At 37.5% G+C, this 14,999-nt stretch overlaps 1 protein-coding gene across 3 annotated transcripts; it reads left to right on the top strand.

The window, feature by feature from the left end:
• LOC149844033 (adenylate kinase isoenzyme 6 homolog) lies at positions 1-14,747 on the top strand. Of its 3 annotated transcripts, none has more exons than XM_090000271.1 (4): positions 1-89; positions 192-418; positions 14,201-14,346; positions 14,435-14,747. In XM_090000271.1, exons 2-4 carry the CDS (start codon positions 224-226, stop codon positions 14,622-14,624), a joined length of 531 nt encoding a protein of 176 aa, XP_089856397.1. In that variant the 5' UTR covers positions 1-89; positions 192-223; the 3' UTR covers positions 14,625-14,747. The 3 variants fall into 3 exon arrangements, with proteins under 3 accessions (XP_089856397.1, XP_089856399.1, XP_089856398.1); XM_090000273.1 differs by having other exon boundaries at positions 13-89; positions 189-418; XM_090000272.1 differs by lacking the exon at positions 1-89 and having other exon boundaries at positions 157-418.
• Positions 14,748-14,999: the final 252 nt, after the last annotated feature.

Genomic DNA, 14,999 nt, shown 5'->3' with positions numbered 1-14,999 from the left:
CTGTTGGGCAGGATGGGGCTGAACGAGAAAAAGGAGCCTAATATGTTCATGTCTATGATGGGTTTAGCAATTCCAGTCACTATTTTCACGTTTCTTCTTTTCTCATCCTTTTTAAAATCTTTGTTTTATCGTTTGGCAACCTTTTAACTACGTAGGGTTTCACTAAACAGAATCTTATTCATTGGCAGCAGTAGCAATAAGTGAAAGAAGAAGAAGAGGGGAGATGGGTAGTATGCACCGCAGCAAGCCCAACATCCTCTTCACGGGGACTCCCGGGACGGGTAAAACCACAACGTGTGCGTTGCTCTCGGAGGCAACTAACCTTCGCCACATTAACGTCGGCGAACTCGCGAAGGAGAAGAATTTGTATGATGGTTGGGACGAAAAGCTCCAATGCCATGTTATCAACGAAGACGCGGTACTTCTTCCCCATTAGCTCCTCGATTTCAATCCTGATTGTTGCTTCTTTTAGTTTCGCATTCGAATTAGTGCGCGCCTTGGCGAATCCGATTTCGGCGATAAAAAATTGTGCATCAATTGTGTTAATGGTCTAGTCTAGCTGTTTGCTCCCAAATTGAATGTCTCCTTCACCATCTTCATGGTACTTGAAAGAGATGTGGTACAGAGGTGGTTGATAATGATTCCTTTCAGTGATTCAGCTGCTTCTTTTAGTTTCGCATTCAAATCGTTTCGTTGTAGTGCGCGCTTTGGGGAATCTCATTTCGGCAATTAAAATTTGTGCATCAATTATGTTGATGGTATAGTCTAGCTGTCTGCTCCCAAATTGAATGTCTCCTTCACCATCCTCATGGTAGTTTAAAGAGATATGTTATAGAGATGGCTGATAATGGTTCCTTTCAGTGATTCGGCTTGGGATAATGTTGTGATCTTCTGAAGTATTTGACATGTTTGTGTCCCTTTTGATATTTGTGATGAATGCCATTGAGAACCAGGTGTTGTTTATGGGACATAAAGTCTCCTTTTCAAACATCCTCTTTGCTGGGTACCATCTTATAACTTTCAAAAGAAAGAACACTCTTGAAGCCTGCACTGTTCCTTGTCATGGATGTATGGTGGAGTGGTGGATAGAACTTTTAAGAATAAGGCTAGGATGTTTAATCAAGCTCAATCAAAGGTTTGCATTTGGTACACACACTTGTTTGCATAGATCTAGCCATCAAGTTGTAAATCTAGCCGTACAAATGTGTTTAGCATGATTTATTTACTATATTAGATGGTTTTATCATGTTTTTTTTTGAAAGGCAAGCTGGGGTTAGGCAGACCCCCACCAGTTATTATTCAACGTACCACTGGGGTTTGAACCTGACATCTCCTACCAACCGCACGGAGTAAAGTTTTATCATGTTTAATACACCATAAGATTCCATTTTGAGGCGATGAAAATCAACTGCTCACAAACAACAACAACAACAACAACTACGCCTTCATCCCAAAACAATTGGGGTCAATGAAAATCAACTGCTCACAATTTATGAAAATTAGGCTGGTTTAAAAATGGTATAAAACATCATATTTGAGTCAACTTTAACATATGAAAATAATAAATAGCATATGTTAAACATGATCCAACTGTTGGATTTTGCTTTTGGAGCTTAGATCTGTAAATCGTGTACTATATATATATGAAGCGTCTCATCTCTTGGAAAATCATAACTAACTGTGGGGAATGGATCCAAAGTACAATAATGTAACAAAGAAAGATGTGTATCTTGTAATCCTCGATGTGATAGCAAGGACTTTTCTAAGATATTTAGTCTTACCCTAGATGGTGTATTATGTTGCTTGGAGACCTAAAATAACATCAAAGAAATCTTCACATGGTACAAATTTTAAGGAATTGGGACAAGTGGTATACCAACAAAAAGTAGGACACAGAGACATAAAAGATTCTGTTGTGGCTTTAGGCCTTAGCTTTACATATTTAAATGAATAGAACATATTACTAGTAGTGCCAATCCGTGTATGTTGGACAAGGCTTGATGATGATGATGGTATCTATAAGCACCAGGTCAGGAAGTCCTATTGTGTCATTGTAGCAAAAAATTGTCAGCATTGCAATTTTGACCCCACCAATGCTAGTCTGGATCATCTGAGGAAGAGATGAATTTCATGATTGTGAACTTGTGCCATGTTTCAGGATGTTAGGCAGTTGTACGATCTCCTAGTATTGGCAAAATATCTGTGAGACAAACATGTGATGATAGGATCAAATCTACTATCTGCAGTGGCTGCATTTTATAGATTCTCATTTGTGAAATGGCTAGGGATCTTCCAGGGTCCGCTTCCAACAAATGCCAGAACAGGTGACTGGAAATTATTTCCTTTCATGTTAGCAGCAGAGTGCACAAGTGTCCAGGCATAAGTAAGGTTTATACTCCATTTGGGTGTGCATGACCGAAAAGGAGGAAGAATTCATTTAAATTTAGTCTAGAATTTGTTGTAATGGTATGACAGTCACTAGCCATACTTGCACTAGTGTTTGACTTCCTCTTTATTGTTAAGGTTTGTTATATTGACTGATGTTATTGACTTCACACAGGCAATTCCTCAGTGTGCTTTTCTCTATTCTCCTTTTCTTTTTATTGTATCTTTATAGAGTTTATTGAATATGATTTTCTCCATGTAGAAAAGGTTGCAACAGATTTCTATTTTGCTGAACATGATATCTCAGATCGTTTCTATGCAGCTTACTGCGATGTATTTTTGTTATAATGACAATTATTATATTACCAGTGTCTATTAAAACTGTTATTTGACATACTTTTTGTTCCTTATTATTATAAGAGATCACATTTTAGTTCCCAATATGTAATGGTAAGATTTCTTTATGGTGTTCAAGTTTTCGGCTTTTGCTTTTTCTTTGTCAACAAATAATGTTACTGTAAGAGAATCTCATTAACCTCTCATAACCAAAAAAAATGCCTATGAGATTTATCGAGATATAATAGATTGATCCGTTTAATTTTTTTTACTGTACTAAATTTTCCGATTTATCTTCTAACCTAAAGACTGATTTAACATAACTAGATTGGAAACTTTTTTTCTTGGAAGTTTGAATTATGTTATCTTTTCCATTTGAAGAAACAGAAGGGGTTGAAGATCTCTTAGTTTTCAGAAGTCATTTGACCTGAGAGAAAAATTAGAAAATTGGTTAAGGAGCCGTATGAGGTGAATATCTCATTTATGTCTCTGTAGAGTGATAGAGTGACAGTAAGGATATGGGTAATTACTTACGTAAAGTTGAGAAGCTGAAGACTGGGGAGGAAAAAAGGATAATGATAACCTGATCTGGGCATCCACCATCATCCAGTTGTTCTCGCATCATTCCATTCAATGTTTTGAAATACCACAATGTGACTAAAGAATTAATTAAAGAAAAAGAGGATTCCCGGATTTTAGTTCCGAACTCATTGGTTCCCTTAGGTACTATATCTACTTTCCAAATTGAGAAGCTGAAGACTGGGTGACAACCAATTTTCCTATAACGGTTGGGTTACATCAAGGATCTGCATTAAGCCCTTTCCTATTTGCTATAGTGATGGATGAGCTTATGAGATCAATTCAAGAAAAAGTGTTGTGGTGTATGTTGTTTGCTGATGATATTGTTTTGATTGATGAGTCTAGAACTGGGGTTAATGCTAAGTTAGAATTATGGAGACAGACATTGAAAGCAAGATGTTTTAAGTTGAGTAAGAGTAAGACAAAATATATGGAATGTCGGTTTAGTAAGCAACGAAGTAGTGATGGGAGTGTAGTGAAGCTTGGTGAGCAAGAAATGCCGGTGGATGACTGTTTCAAATATTTGGGATCTATCATTCAAAAGTATAACTCCGCCTGTGTAGTTATACACTGCCGGTCCCAAGCCCGGATAAAGGAGGAGGGTTGCGGTAGGCCTGTGACAGCCAGCATAAAAACTTTGTCATATCCTATGAAAATGAACCAATATGAGAATTTCGTTGGGGCGTTCCCTACTGAGCGACGCGCTGTACTCTCTAGGCCCGGAGGCAGTGATAAATGTGCAAGGGTTGCTAGGTCGTCGCCCAGAAGCGACGCGTCACACCGGCGCCCGGGTGTGGTGTCAAATAGGCAAGGGTTCCCTCGCTTTGTTGGACGGGTGGGGGTAAAGAAGTTAGTCCAATACCATAAAATTAGGTTAGCCACTTGGAACATAGGGTCTTTAACTGGTAAGTTGGTAGAGTTAGTAGATGTTATGTGTAGGAGAAAGATTGATATTTTATGTCTTCAAGAGACCAAATGGGTAGGTGAGAAAGCTAAAGTGATAGAACCTTGGAGATATAAGATTTGGTATACAGGAATAAATAGGAATAGGAATGGAGTAGGGATTGTTATGAGTCGTCAGTTTATAGATAATGTAGTTGAGGTCCGTAGGAAGGGTGATAGAATTTTACTTATTAAATTAGTATTAGGTACGGATATTATTAATATTATTAGTGTTTATGCACCTCAAGTAGGTTTAGATGATTCCATTAAGCATCAATTTTGGGAAGATTTAGATGGAGTAGTACAAGAGACATCTTATGGAGAAAAGCTTTTCATCGGCGGTGACCTTAATGGACATGTAGGCATTAGTAGGGATGGATTTGAGAATATCCATGGAGGCTATGGTATAGGAAAAAGAAATGAAAGTGGAGAAAGGATTTTAGATTTTTGTTTGTCCTATGATATGATCTTAGCAAACACTTGGTTTAGGAAGAGGGAGTCTCACCTAGTAACATTTAAAAGTGGGGTTAATACGAGTCAGATAGATTTTTTCCTACTTAGAAAGAGAGATAGGGGTTGTTGCATCGATTGTAAGGTTATACCAGGAGAAAGTGTAGCTACACAACATAGAGTCTTAATTTTAGATCTTAGAATTAGACAATGCTGCAAAAGGGATAGACATAGGATAGATCCTAGAATTAAGTGGTGGGCACTGAAAGGAGCTAAACAAGGAATGTTTGTAGAGCAGGTAGTTAAGGAAGTTGATTGGTGTCTCGAGGAGGATTCAGAATCAATGTGGAATAAGATAGCGGGTGGTATGAGAAAAGTAGCTAAGGAGGTATTGGGTGAGTCTAAAGGCGGTGCACCACTAGGTAAGGATACATTATGGTGGAACGAGGATGTCAAATTAGCTATTAAGGTTAAAAGAGAGTGTTATAGAAATCTAAGTAAGAGTCGTGATAATGAGAATTTGGAGAAGTATATGATAGCAAAGAAGGAAGCTAAAAAAGTTGTTCGAAACGCGAGGGCTAAGGTATATAAGGAGGTTTATGACAAGTTGGATACCAAAGAAGGCGAGAAGGATATTTATAGGCTTGCAAAGATGAGAGATAGGAAATCGAAGGATTTGGGTATGGTTAGATGTATCAAAGATGAAACACAAAGGGTTTTAGTCAAAGATGAGGAGATTAAGGAGAGATGGAAAGATTATTTTGATAAGCTATTTAATGATAGTCATGCTCAAGATCTTGGAGACTTCTCCATTCCTTTTCATGAGATAAATCGTGACTTCATGCGCAAGATTCAAAAGAAAGAAATTGCAGAGGCTTTGAAGAAAATGAAATCAAGAAGGGCAGTTGGCCCAGATGGTATACCTATCGAGGCTTGGAAATGCTTGGGAGAGAAAGGTTTAGAATGGTTGACAAATCTTTTTAACTTGATTTGGCGAACAAATAAGATGCCTAATGAGTGGAGGAAGAGTACTTTGGTGCCTTTATATAAGAATAAGGGTGATATACAAGATTGCACAAACTATCGTGGTATAAAACTCATGAGTCATACTATGAAACTTTGGGAGAGGGTGATTGAGTCTAGGTTGAGGAAGGTTGTCATGATATCGGAGAATCAATTTGGTTTTATGCCTGGAAGATCAACTATGGAAGCTATACATCTTCTTAGACAACTTATTGAAAGATATAGAGAGAGGAACAAAGATTTGCATATGGTTTTTATTGATTTAGAGAAGGCATACGATAGAGTACCTAGGGACGTTCTCTGGTGGACAATGATGAAGAAAGGTGTTTCTCTCAAGTACATTAGTATAATTAAAGATATGTATGAAGGAGTAGTAACCAATGTCCGCACTTGTGGAGGGGTGACAACCAATTTTCCGATAACGGTTGGGTTACATCAAGGATCTGCTTTAAGCCCTTTCCTATTTGCGATAGTGATGGATGAGCTTACGAGATCAATTCAAGAAAATGTACCGTGGTGTATGTTGTTTGCTGATGATATTGTTTTGATTGATGAGTCTAGAGCTGAGGTTAATGCTAAGTTAGAATTATGGAGACAGACATTGGAAGCTAGAGGTTTTAAGTTGGGTAAGAGTAAGACTGAATATATGGAATGTCGGTTTAGTAAGCAACGAAGTAGTGATGGGAGTGTAGTGAAGCTTGGTGAGCAAGATATACCGGTGAATGATTATTTCAAATATTTGGGATCCATCATTCAAAAGTATGGAGAAATTGATGGAGATGTAAATCATAGGATAAAGGTTGGGTGGATGAAATGGAAAAGTGCTACTGGAGTGTTGTGCGATCGTAGAATGCCATTGCGGTTGAAGGGAAAGTTTTATAGGACGACTATTAGACCCGCTTTCCTTTATGGTACGGAATGTTGGGCTGCCAAGAGACATCATATTCAAAAAATGAGTGTAGCTGAGATGCGGATGCTTAGATGGATGTGTGGAAATACAATAAAAGATAAGATTCGGAACGAAGAGATACGTAAGAAGGTAGGTGTTGCACCCATTGAAAATAAGATGCGAGAGAATCGTTTACGGTGGTTTGGACATATTCGGCGAAGGCCTAATGATGCTCCAGTTAGAAGGTTGGAGAAATGGGAAAATATATTAGTTAAAAGAGGTCGGGGTAGGCCTAGGAAGACTTGGATGGAGATGATAGGAAAGGATATGAATGCTTTGAACCTCACCGAGGACATGGCGTTGGATAGAAATGATTGGAGGAAAAGGATTCATGTGGAAGACCCAAAATGAATTTCTTTTTTGGTTCATATCGCTGACCCCAATTGTTTTGGGATGAAGGCGTAGTTGTTGTTGTTGTTGTTGTTGTATCATTCAAAAGTATGGAGAAATTGATGGAGATGTAAATCATAGGATAAAGGTTGGTAGATGAAATGAAAAAGTGCAACTGGAGTGTTGTGCGATCGTAAAATGCCATTGCGGTTGAAGGAAAAGTTCTGTAGGATGACTATTAGGCCTGCTTTACTATATGATACAAAATGTTGAGCTGCCAAGAGACATCATATTCAAAAAATGTGTGTAGTTGAGATGCGTATGCTTAGATGGATGTTTGAAAATACAATAAAAGATAAGATTCGAAACGAGGAGATATGTAAGAAGGTAGGCGTTGTTAAAATGTACACTCAAAATCAATATTGTAAGTATAAATATATATACTTATATACATAGAGATACGTATACATATTCTATATGTATACGTATCTCTATATATAAGTATATATATTTATATATTTTTATCTTTTTTACCCGAAAGGGTATTTTTGTCATTTTACATTTTGCGCATATTCCATTTGGAATATGCTGTAATTTTTCCATTATTTTTTGCAATTCTTTTAATTTTATTTTTTTCTTTTTTGCACTTTCAAAAAGTGCATTGGGGGTCTCCCCAATAGAGTCGTTGGGGAGCCCCCAACGGTCACAATTGTGACCGTTGGGAGCTCCCCAACGACTCCTTTGGGGAGCCCCCTCTTGCCTTCTTCCTTCTTGTATAAATAGGGGTGTTCCCCCTTTGTATTTTCTCAAGCTTGAGAGTCTCAAGCATTTGCTTTTATATATTGAAATACATGCATTATTGCATGTTTATTATTTATACACTTTTTGTGTATTTTGTTCAAGTGTTGTGAGAGTGCTTTCGTGCACTTCTTTTATAAGGGTTTTATGCTTGTTTATGTATTGTCTCTTCGTAGACAATTTCACATGGTATCAGAGCTCGGTTGTTGATTGGAGATCGTGAGATCCGCCTTTGTTCGAGTGCCTCGAAAACTGTGCCTTCGGATTTTTTGAGATTGAAGTGGTGGATCTTGTTTCTCAAATATTTTAGAAGGATCTTGTGCTAAGAAGAAGTGGAAACATCGTATTGGTACGCTTTTTTTCTTCTTCTCTCTACGTCTTAATGGGTGAGAAAGAGTCTCACTTTGCCCTTGGCTTCAAGTTGAATGGGTCCAACTATCATATTTGGGCCGGGAATATGGAGGCCCACATAAAAGGAAAAGGAACAATTCCGGAACCGGAACCCAAGATAACCATAATGGACGGAAGTGAAATCAAGATTCTTGAGGGAGAGGAAAGGATCAAAGCTCTTGAAGAATACTCAAAGAAACACGACGAATGGGAAATGAAGAATTTCAAGATTCTTTCTTGGTTCTTCGCATCCGTCGAAACAAAGATTAATGCCAACATTATCAAATTCAAAAAGGCATCGGAAGCTTGGCATTATCTCGAGAAGATGTATACATCAAGAGACCTATCTCATAAGTATTACCTTCAAAAGAAGGCCCTCTCCCTTACTCAAGGTGAAATGTCTATTAGGGAATATTTTGCCGATCTTTCCTCTATTTGGGATGAGCTCTCTATGCTTGAACCAAAATGGAGTGGAGAGGCAATTGAACTCCGCCACAAGCAACTTGAAGAAGATCGTTTCTTCAATTTTTTGAATGGGTTAAGACCGGAATTTGAGCAAATAAGGTCATCACTTCTATCCTCATTTACTCCTCCCTCTCTTGAAGATGTTCTCACCAAATTAAGTGGTGAGGAGACTCGTATGAATTTATGTAAACAAGGACCAAGTGTTCTTATGGTTCCTTGTAATTATGAAGAAAATAATGAGGTTAATGCCGTATCAAGACCCGGAAATAATGTAAAGACCTATCGTCCTCCTCACTTTAAATTCCAAAATCAAGGAGGAGATGGTGGACAAAGAGGGAAGCGGGACTATAGCAAGACTATATGTCACTTTTGTAAAGAACCGGGGCATATCAAGCCGGTATGTCCCAAATGGAAGAAGCTCCTTGCTATGGCCACCACCGGCGCACCACAAAAGGAAGAGGCATCATCAAGTGGGTCACTCTCATTGAACCAAATAATGGAAGCCCTTCAACCTCTTCTCAAGGGAGCTACATCCGGTGCCGCCGTGTCTACTTCTTCCATTCCAGGTAAAGTCCCTTGGCTTTTGGACTCAGGTGCATCCTTTCATATGTCCCCAAACATGTTTTCACTTTCCGATTATTCAAAAAATACTTCTCCATCCTTTGTTTCCACTGCGGATGGAACTTCTCTTGAAATTAAAGGAATAGGTAATTTTGAAACTCAAGACTTTTTTATTCCAAAAATTAGATTTATACCTAAACTTAATTTAAATCTTCTTTCTGTTTCTCAACTCTCGGATCATGGTTGTGATATTAAATTTTCATGTGATAAATGTTTAATACAGGATCGCCTGTCCGGGAAATTGATTGGGGAAGGCTTTAGAAAAGGCGATTTATACTACATGGAATCTCTTCGAGTTCCAAAATCTTTTTGTAATGTTGCCCGAAACAAAGATATAAACATGTGGCACAAAAGACTTGGTCATCCTAATATCACCAAGTTGTCTTACTTACATTTTGCAAAAGACCTATGTAAAAGCTCCTTTTCTTGTAATGACTGTATTCTCGGAAAAATGAAAAGTTTACCTTTTGAGCAAAGAACTATGTTCTCATCAAAACCCTTTGAAATTGTTCATTCCGATGTTTGGGGACCGGCACCTGTTGTCTCAAAAGGAGGTTTTTCTTATTATGTTATTTTTGTGGATGATTTCTCTAGATATTCATGGATCTTTTTTCTTAAATTCAAACATGAAGTCTTTTCATGCTTTAGAACTTTCCATTCGATGATCAAGAATCAATTTAATAGTAACATAAAGTTTTTTAGAAGTGATTCTGGAGGAGAATATCTCTCCAACCAATTTAAAATATATCTTGAAGATCAAGGAATCATTCACCAAAGATCTTGTCCTAAAACCCCCCAACAGAATGGGTTGGCCGAAAGAAAACATAGACATATTATTGAGACCACTAGAACCCTTCTTATTTCCCAAAACATACCAAAAAAATTTTGGGCTGAAGCTGCACTTGCTTCTGTTTATCTGATAAATCGTTTGCCTTCTAGATTATTAGGAAAAATATCCCCTTTTGAGATTTTATATAAACTTGAACCAGATTATAATAGATTACGAGTCTTCGGGTGTAAGTGTTTCATACTTACGGATAAGAATGACAAACTCTCTCCCAAGGCTATCCCCTGCGCTTTTCTTGGCTATTCTGAAACTCAAAAGGGATTTCGGTGTTATGATCTTCGAGAAGATAAGTTATATGTCTCTAGAAATGTAACTTTTTTGGAAAATGAAAGTGGATTTGAAAAAAATGTTTTGCAACAAGAAAATTTTGATTATTCCTTCCTTTTTGACTTATTGTCTAGTAATGATGATGTATCTAGTGATGATGATGTATCATCAAACCATGATGAGGACATTGAGGGTAATGTCGAAGAGCATAACCAACAAGAAGGCAGGAGTTCAAGTGATCCAATAACATACTCACGTAGAAACCAAGACACCTTTAGAAGTGCTATTGATCAATATAGTGAACTTGTTCCTGTTCTCGATCACCGTAGATCCGAGAGAAATAGGAGACCTCCAACTCGTTTTGTCTCCTTTGATTCCTTTTCACCCCGATATAGGACTTGTCTTAGTGCCATTCATTCTTATTTTGAACCTAGAAACTTTGAAGAAGCTAAAAAATGTATAGAATGGCAAGAAGCTATGCAAAATGAACTTAATGCTCTTAAAAGGGCTGAAACTTGGGATTTCGAAACTCTACCCATAGGAAAGAAAACTATAGGTTGTCGATGGGTTTTTAAGGTTAAAACTAAGAGTGACGGATCCCTTGAAAGGTATAAGGCTCGCTTAGTTGCAAAAGGGTATGGGCAAGAGTATGGAATTGATTATGAAGAAACTTTTGCTCCTGTAGCCCGAATGGTTACAGTTAGATGTCTCATTACTATTGCATCTATTAAAAATTGGAACATTTTTCAAATGGATGTGAAAAATGCTTTTTTAAATGGTGATCTTAACGAAGAAGTATATATGGATGCCCCACCAGGCATGAAGATTCCTGAAAATAAAGTTCTTCGTCTTCGAAAGGCTCTTTATGGATTGAAACAGGCTCCCAAAGCCTGGTATGATAGATTTACCAGTGTAATGTTGGAAAATGGTTTCTTCTCATGCTATACTGACACTGCTCTATTTACTAAGAAATCTAAAGCAGGGATTGTAATATTATTGCTCTATGTTGATGATATGTTAATTACAGGTGATGATGTTCAAGGAGTCAAGGGTATTAAGTCCGTCTTGACTTCAAAATTTGAGATGTCAGACTTGGGTTTTCTGACATATTTTCTTGGAATTGAGGTTGCTTATTCGCAACGTAGTTATTTTTTATCTCAGTCTAAACTTGCTTGTGAGATTATTGACAGATCCGGGATTTCTGATGACAAAGTATGCGAAACTCCTGAAGTTGTGGGAGCAAAAATGAAAATTGACGATGGTGTTCCTTTAACCGATCCTACCCCTTACAGGCAGCTGGTAGGTTCGTTAATGTATCTTAGTATTACTAGACCTGACTTATCACATGCTATACACATCGCCAGTCAGTTTCAGCACGCTCCCACAACCGTTCATATGAGTGCTGTTCTTCGCATCGTCAGATACTTGAAGGGCACAATAAATAAGGGAGTATTTCTATCTTCTTCTTCTGATTTAAAATTACTTGCTTATACTGACTCAGATTGGGGAGGTGACCCTAGTAACCGTCACTCCACCACTGGTTTTTGTGTTTTTCTAGGTGAATCTTTGATTTCATGGCGATGTAAAAAGCAACAGAAAGTCTCTTTGTCATCCACTGAAGCCGAATACAGAGCCATGGCATCCACTACCATGGAAATTGTATGGATTCGACAACTTTTGGAAGATATGGGAGTACCTATCCGAGAACCAACAAAGCTGTGTTGTGACAATAAAAGTGCAATCTATATTGCCAAAAATCACACCTTTCACGAGCGAACAAAGCATATAGAGATGGACTGCCATTATGTCAGAGAAGAATACTTGAAGAAGGTCATTGATCTACCATACGTGACGTCTGAGTATCAACTTGCGGACTTCTTCACAAAGGCTCTTTGTTCGCCTAGATTTCATTTCCTTCTGGACAAACTTGCGGTTATCACACCGTAAGTTTGAGGGGGGGTGTTAAAATGTACACTCAAAATCAATATTGTAAGTATAAATATATATACTTATATACATAGAGATACGTATACATATTCTATATGTATACGTATCTCTATATATAAGTATATATATTTATATATTTTTATCTTTTTTACCCGAAAGGGTATTTTTGTCATTTTACATTTTGCGCATATTCCATTTGGAATATGCTGTAATTTTTCCATTATTTTTTGCAATTCTTTTAATTTTATTTTTTTCTTTTTTGCACTTTCAAAAAGTGCATTGGGGGTCTCCCCAATAGAGTCGTTGGGGAGCCCCCAACGGTCACAATTGTGACCGTTGGGAGCTCCCCAACGACTCCTTTGGGGAGCCCCCTCTTGCCTTCTTCCTTCTTGTATAAATAGGGGTGTTCCCCCTTTGTATTTTCTCAAGCTTGAGAGTCTCAAGCATTTGCTTTTATATATTGAAATACATGCATTATTGCATGTTTATTATTTATACACTTTTTGTGTATTTTGTTCAAGTGTTGTGAGAGTGCTTTCGTGCACTTCTTTTATAAGGGTTTTATGCTTGTTTATGTATTGTCTCTTCGTAGACAATTTCACAGGCGTTGCATCCATTGAAAATAAGATGAGAGAGAATCGTTTACGGTGGTTTGGACATATTCGGCGAAGGCCTAATGATGCTCCAGTTAGAAGGATGGAAAAATGGAAAAATATATTAGTTAAAAGAGGTCGGGGTAAGCCTAAGAAGACTTGGATGGAGATGATAGGAAAGGATATGAATGCTTTGAACCTCACCGAGGACATGGCATTGGATAGAAATGATTGGAGGAGAAGGATTCATGTAGAAGACCCAGAATGATTTTCTTTTTTGGTTCATATCACCGACCCCAATTGTTTTGGGATGAAGGCGTAGTTGTTGTTGTTTGTTATCATTCAATAACTCATAATGATATAAAGTAAGCTTTTAGAGAAGGAACTATTCTTACCAATAGTTTATATGAACTTCCAGCACCCAAGACATGATATGATGCTATGTACAAAGATTCTTAGCTAGATTTGATACAGCACTATGCTTGTATCTCATGTGCATCTTCTTTGTCATCTATGAGTGAAATTTGATTTGGTTTTGGCCTTCCTCTTAATGGGGTAACGTTGGGTGATGGTTATATTTTACTAAAAATGTGTTGGCTTTATTGATCTTCTTCTAATATTTTGATTCACATTTTTCACCTAATTGAGGTCACTTTAGTATTATGTGCCATTCATGTGGGATCATGTTTGAGTCGTTTGACAGACTGTGCTTCACCATCTTAAACAAAGGCTGCTAGGAAAAATGATGTGTGGCATAACGTAAAATTTTGGTTTTCTCTGGTTGGATTAAGCATACTGATTTAGATCTTTATTTTTAATTTCCATGATTATTTCTCCGGTGTTGTTTTCACAATTCTTTAGCAGACAATATCGGAAGGAACAAATTTCTTGAATAAGGAAATTGAGGGGTTGATGAGTGACAATATCACCCCAACAGGTACCAAAAGATCTACAACTGAAAAAATCTGACTAAAACTGTAAGAAAGAAAAAGATATATGCATAGTTGCATACATCTCCCCACTAGACATCTACCACAAGCTTGCAGGTGGCTATTTGTAAGAGGGGCTTGTGAATACAAAGTAAATTCTGATTGGGTCATTTTTAGATCTAAATTTTGGAGGTATCCTTTTTCCTTGTGCTCCTCTTGATCTTGTAAGAGAGAAATACTTGAAATTCAACTATCACCAAGTCCCTGATTTCATCACTTTGAAGAAGTGTTCCATGATCCCATCCTGTTATTTCTTGGTTATATGATTGTGCTCACTTTTTTGTGGCAGTTATGTGATGAGATTGAAGACATGATGGAAGAGGGTGGAAACATTGTTGATTACCATGGCTGTGACTTCTTTCCAGAGCGTTGGTTTGACTGTGTTGTGGTCTTGCAAACAGATAACACCGCACTTTATGATCGTCTGACAAAAAGGTTTGCATTCTCGTCTGCAGCTATTTCTTCTCATTTCTATTACTGTTCTGTTGAATTCCATATGTTAATGGTGAACATGTTATGTCAGAGGTTACGCTGGAGCAAAGCTTACAAACAACATTGAATGTGAAATATTTAAAGTGCTTTTGGAGGAAGCTCATGAGAGTTACTCAGAAGACATTATAATGGCCTTGCGGAGCGACTGCGTAGATGATGTAAACAAAAATGTGAACACACTAGTTGAGTGGGTTACGAATTGGAAACCGAACTCCCGCTAGTAAATGATATGGTTCTGGTAAATGTTGAATATTTTTAGAAGTTATGTGGTGTGATGTTTCTTGGTAAACGATGGATCCTGAACATTTATGAATTTTATATAAAGTCCTTGATGAGCACTAAAAGGTAGTTTTTGTCAAGCTGTATGATTTTGTGTTAAGACTAATGTTCATATGCTTGAATGATTTCTATAAATTGGTGTCACGGTGCTTGAACTATTTATCAAGTAATGCATCAGAAAACTTTTGAAATTATTGAAATGCCATATTTTCATATGTATCATGAGACTATCTCAGTCATGTTGCACGTGAGGCTCAAAGGTACCTTGTGGTGAATCACATGTTTAGTTAAATTAAGCAAATCTTCCCGCAATGATC

This window comes from Nuphar pumila, chromosome 3 (genome assembly GCF_984573655.1).
Source record: "Nuphar pumila chromosome 3, dmNupPumi1.hap1.1, whole genome shotgun sequence".
In the NCBI taxonomy this organism is placed as follows: domain Eukaryota; kingdom Viridiplantae; phylum Streptophyta; class Magnoliopsida; order Nymphaeales; family Nymphaeaceae; genus Nuphar; species Nuphar pumila.
This window is presented reverse-complemented; position numbering and strand designations above follow the sequence as displayed.

Coding starts and splice junctions, on each gene's coding strand:
- LOC149844033 (XM_090000271.1), top strand. CDS start 224: ATGGGTAGTATGCACCGCAGCAAGCCCAACATCCTCTTCACGGGGACT. Junction 419..14,200: donor ATGTTATCAACGAAGACGCG/GTACTTCTTCCC, acceptor TTTTTGTGGCAG/TTATGTGATGAGATTGAAGA. Junction 14,347..14,434: donor TATGATCGTCTGACAAAAAG/GTTTGCATTCTC, acceptor ATGTTATGTCAG/AGGTTACGCTGGAGCAAAGC.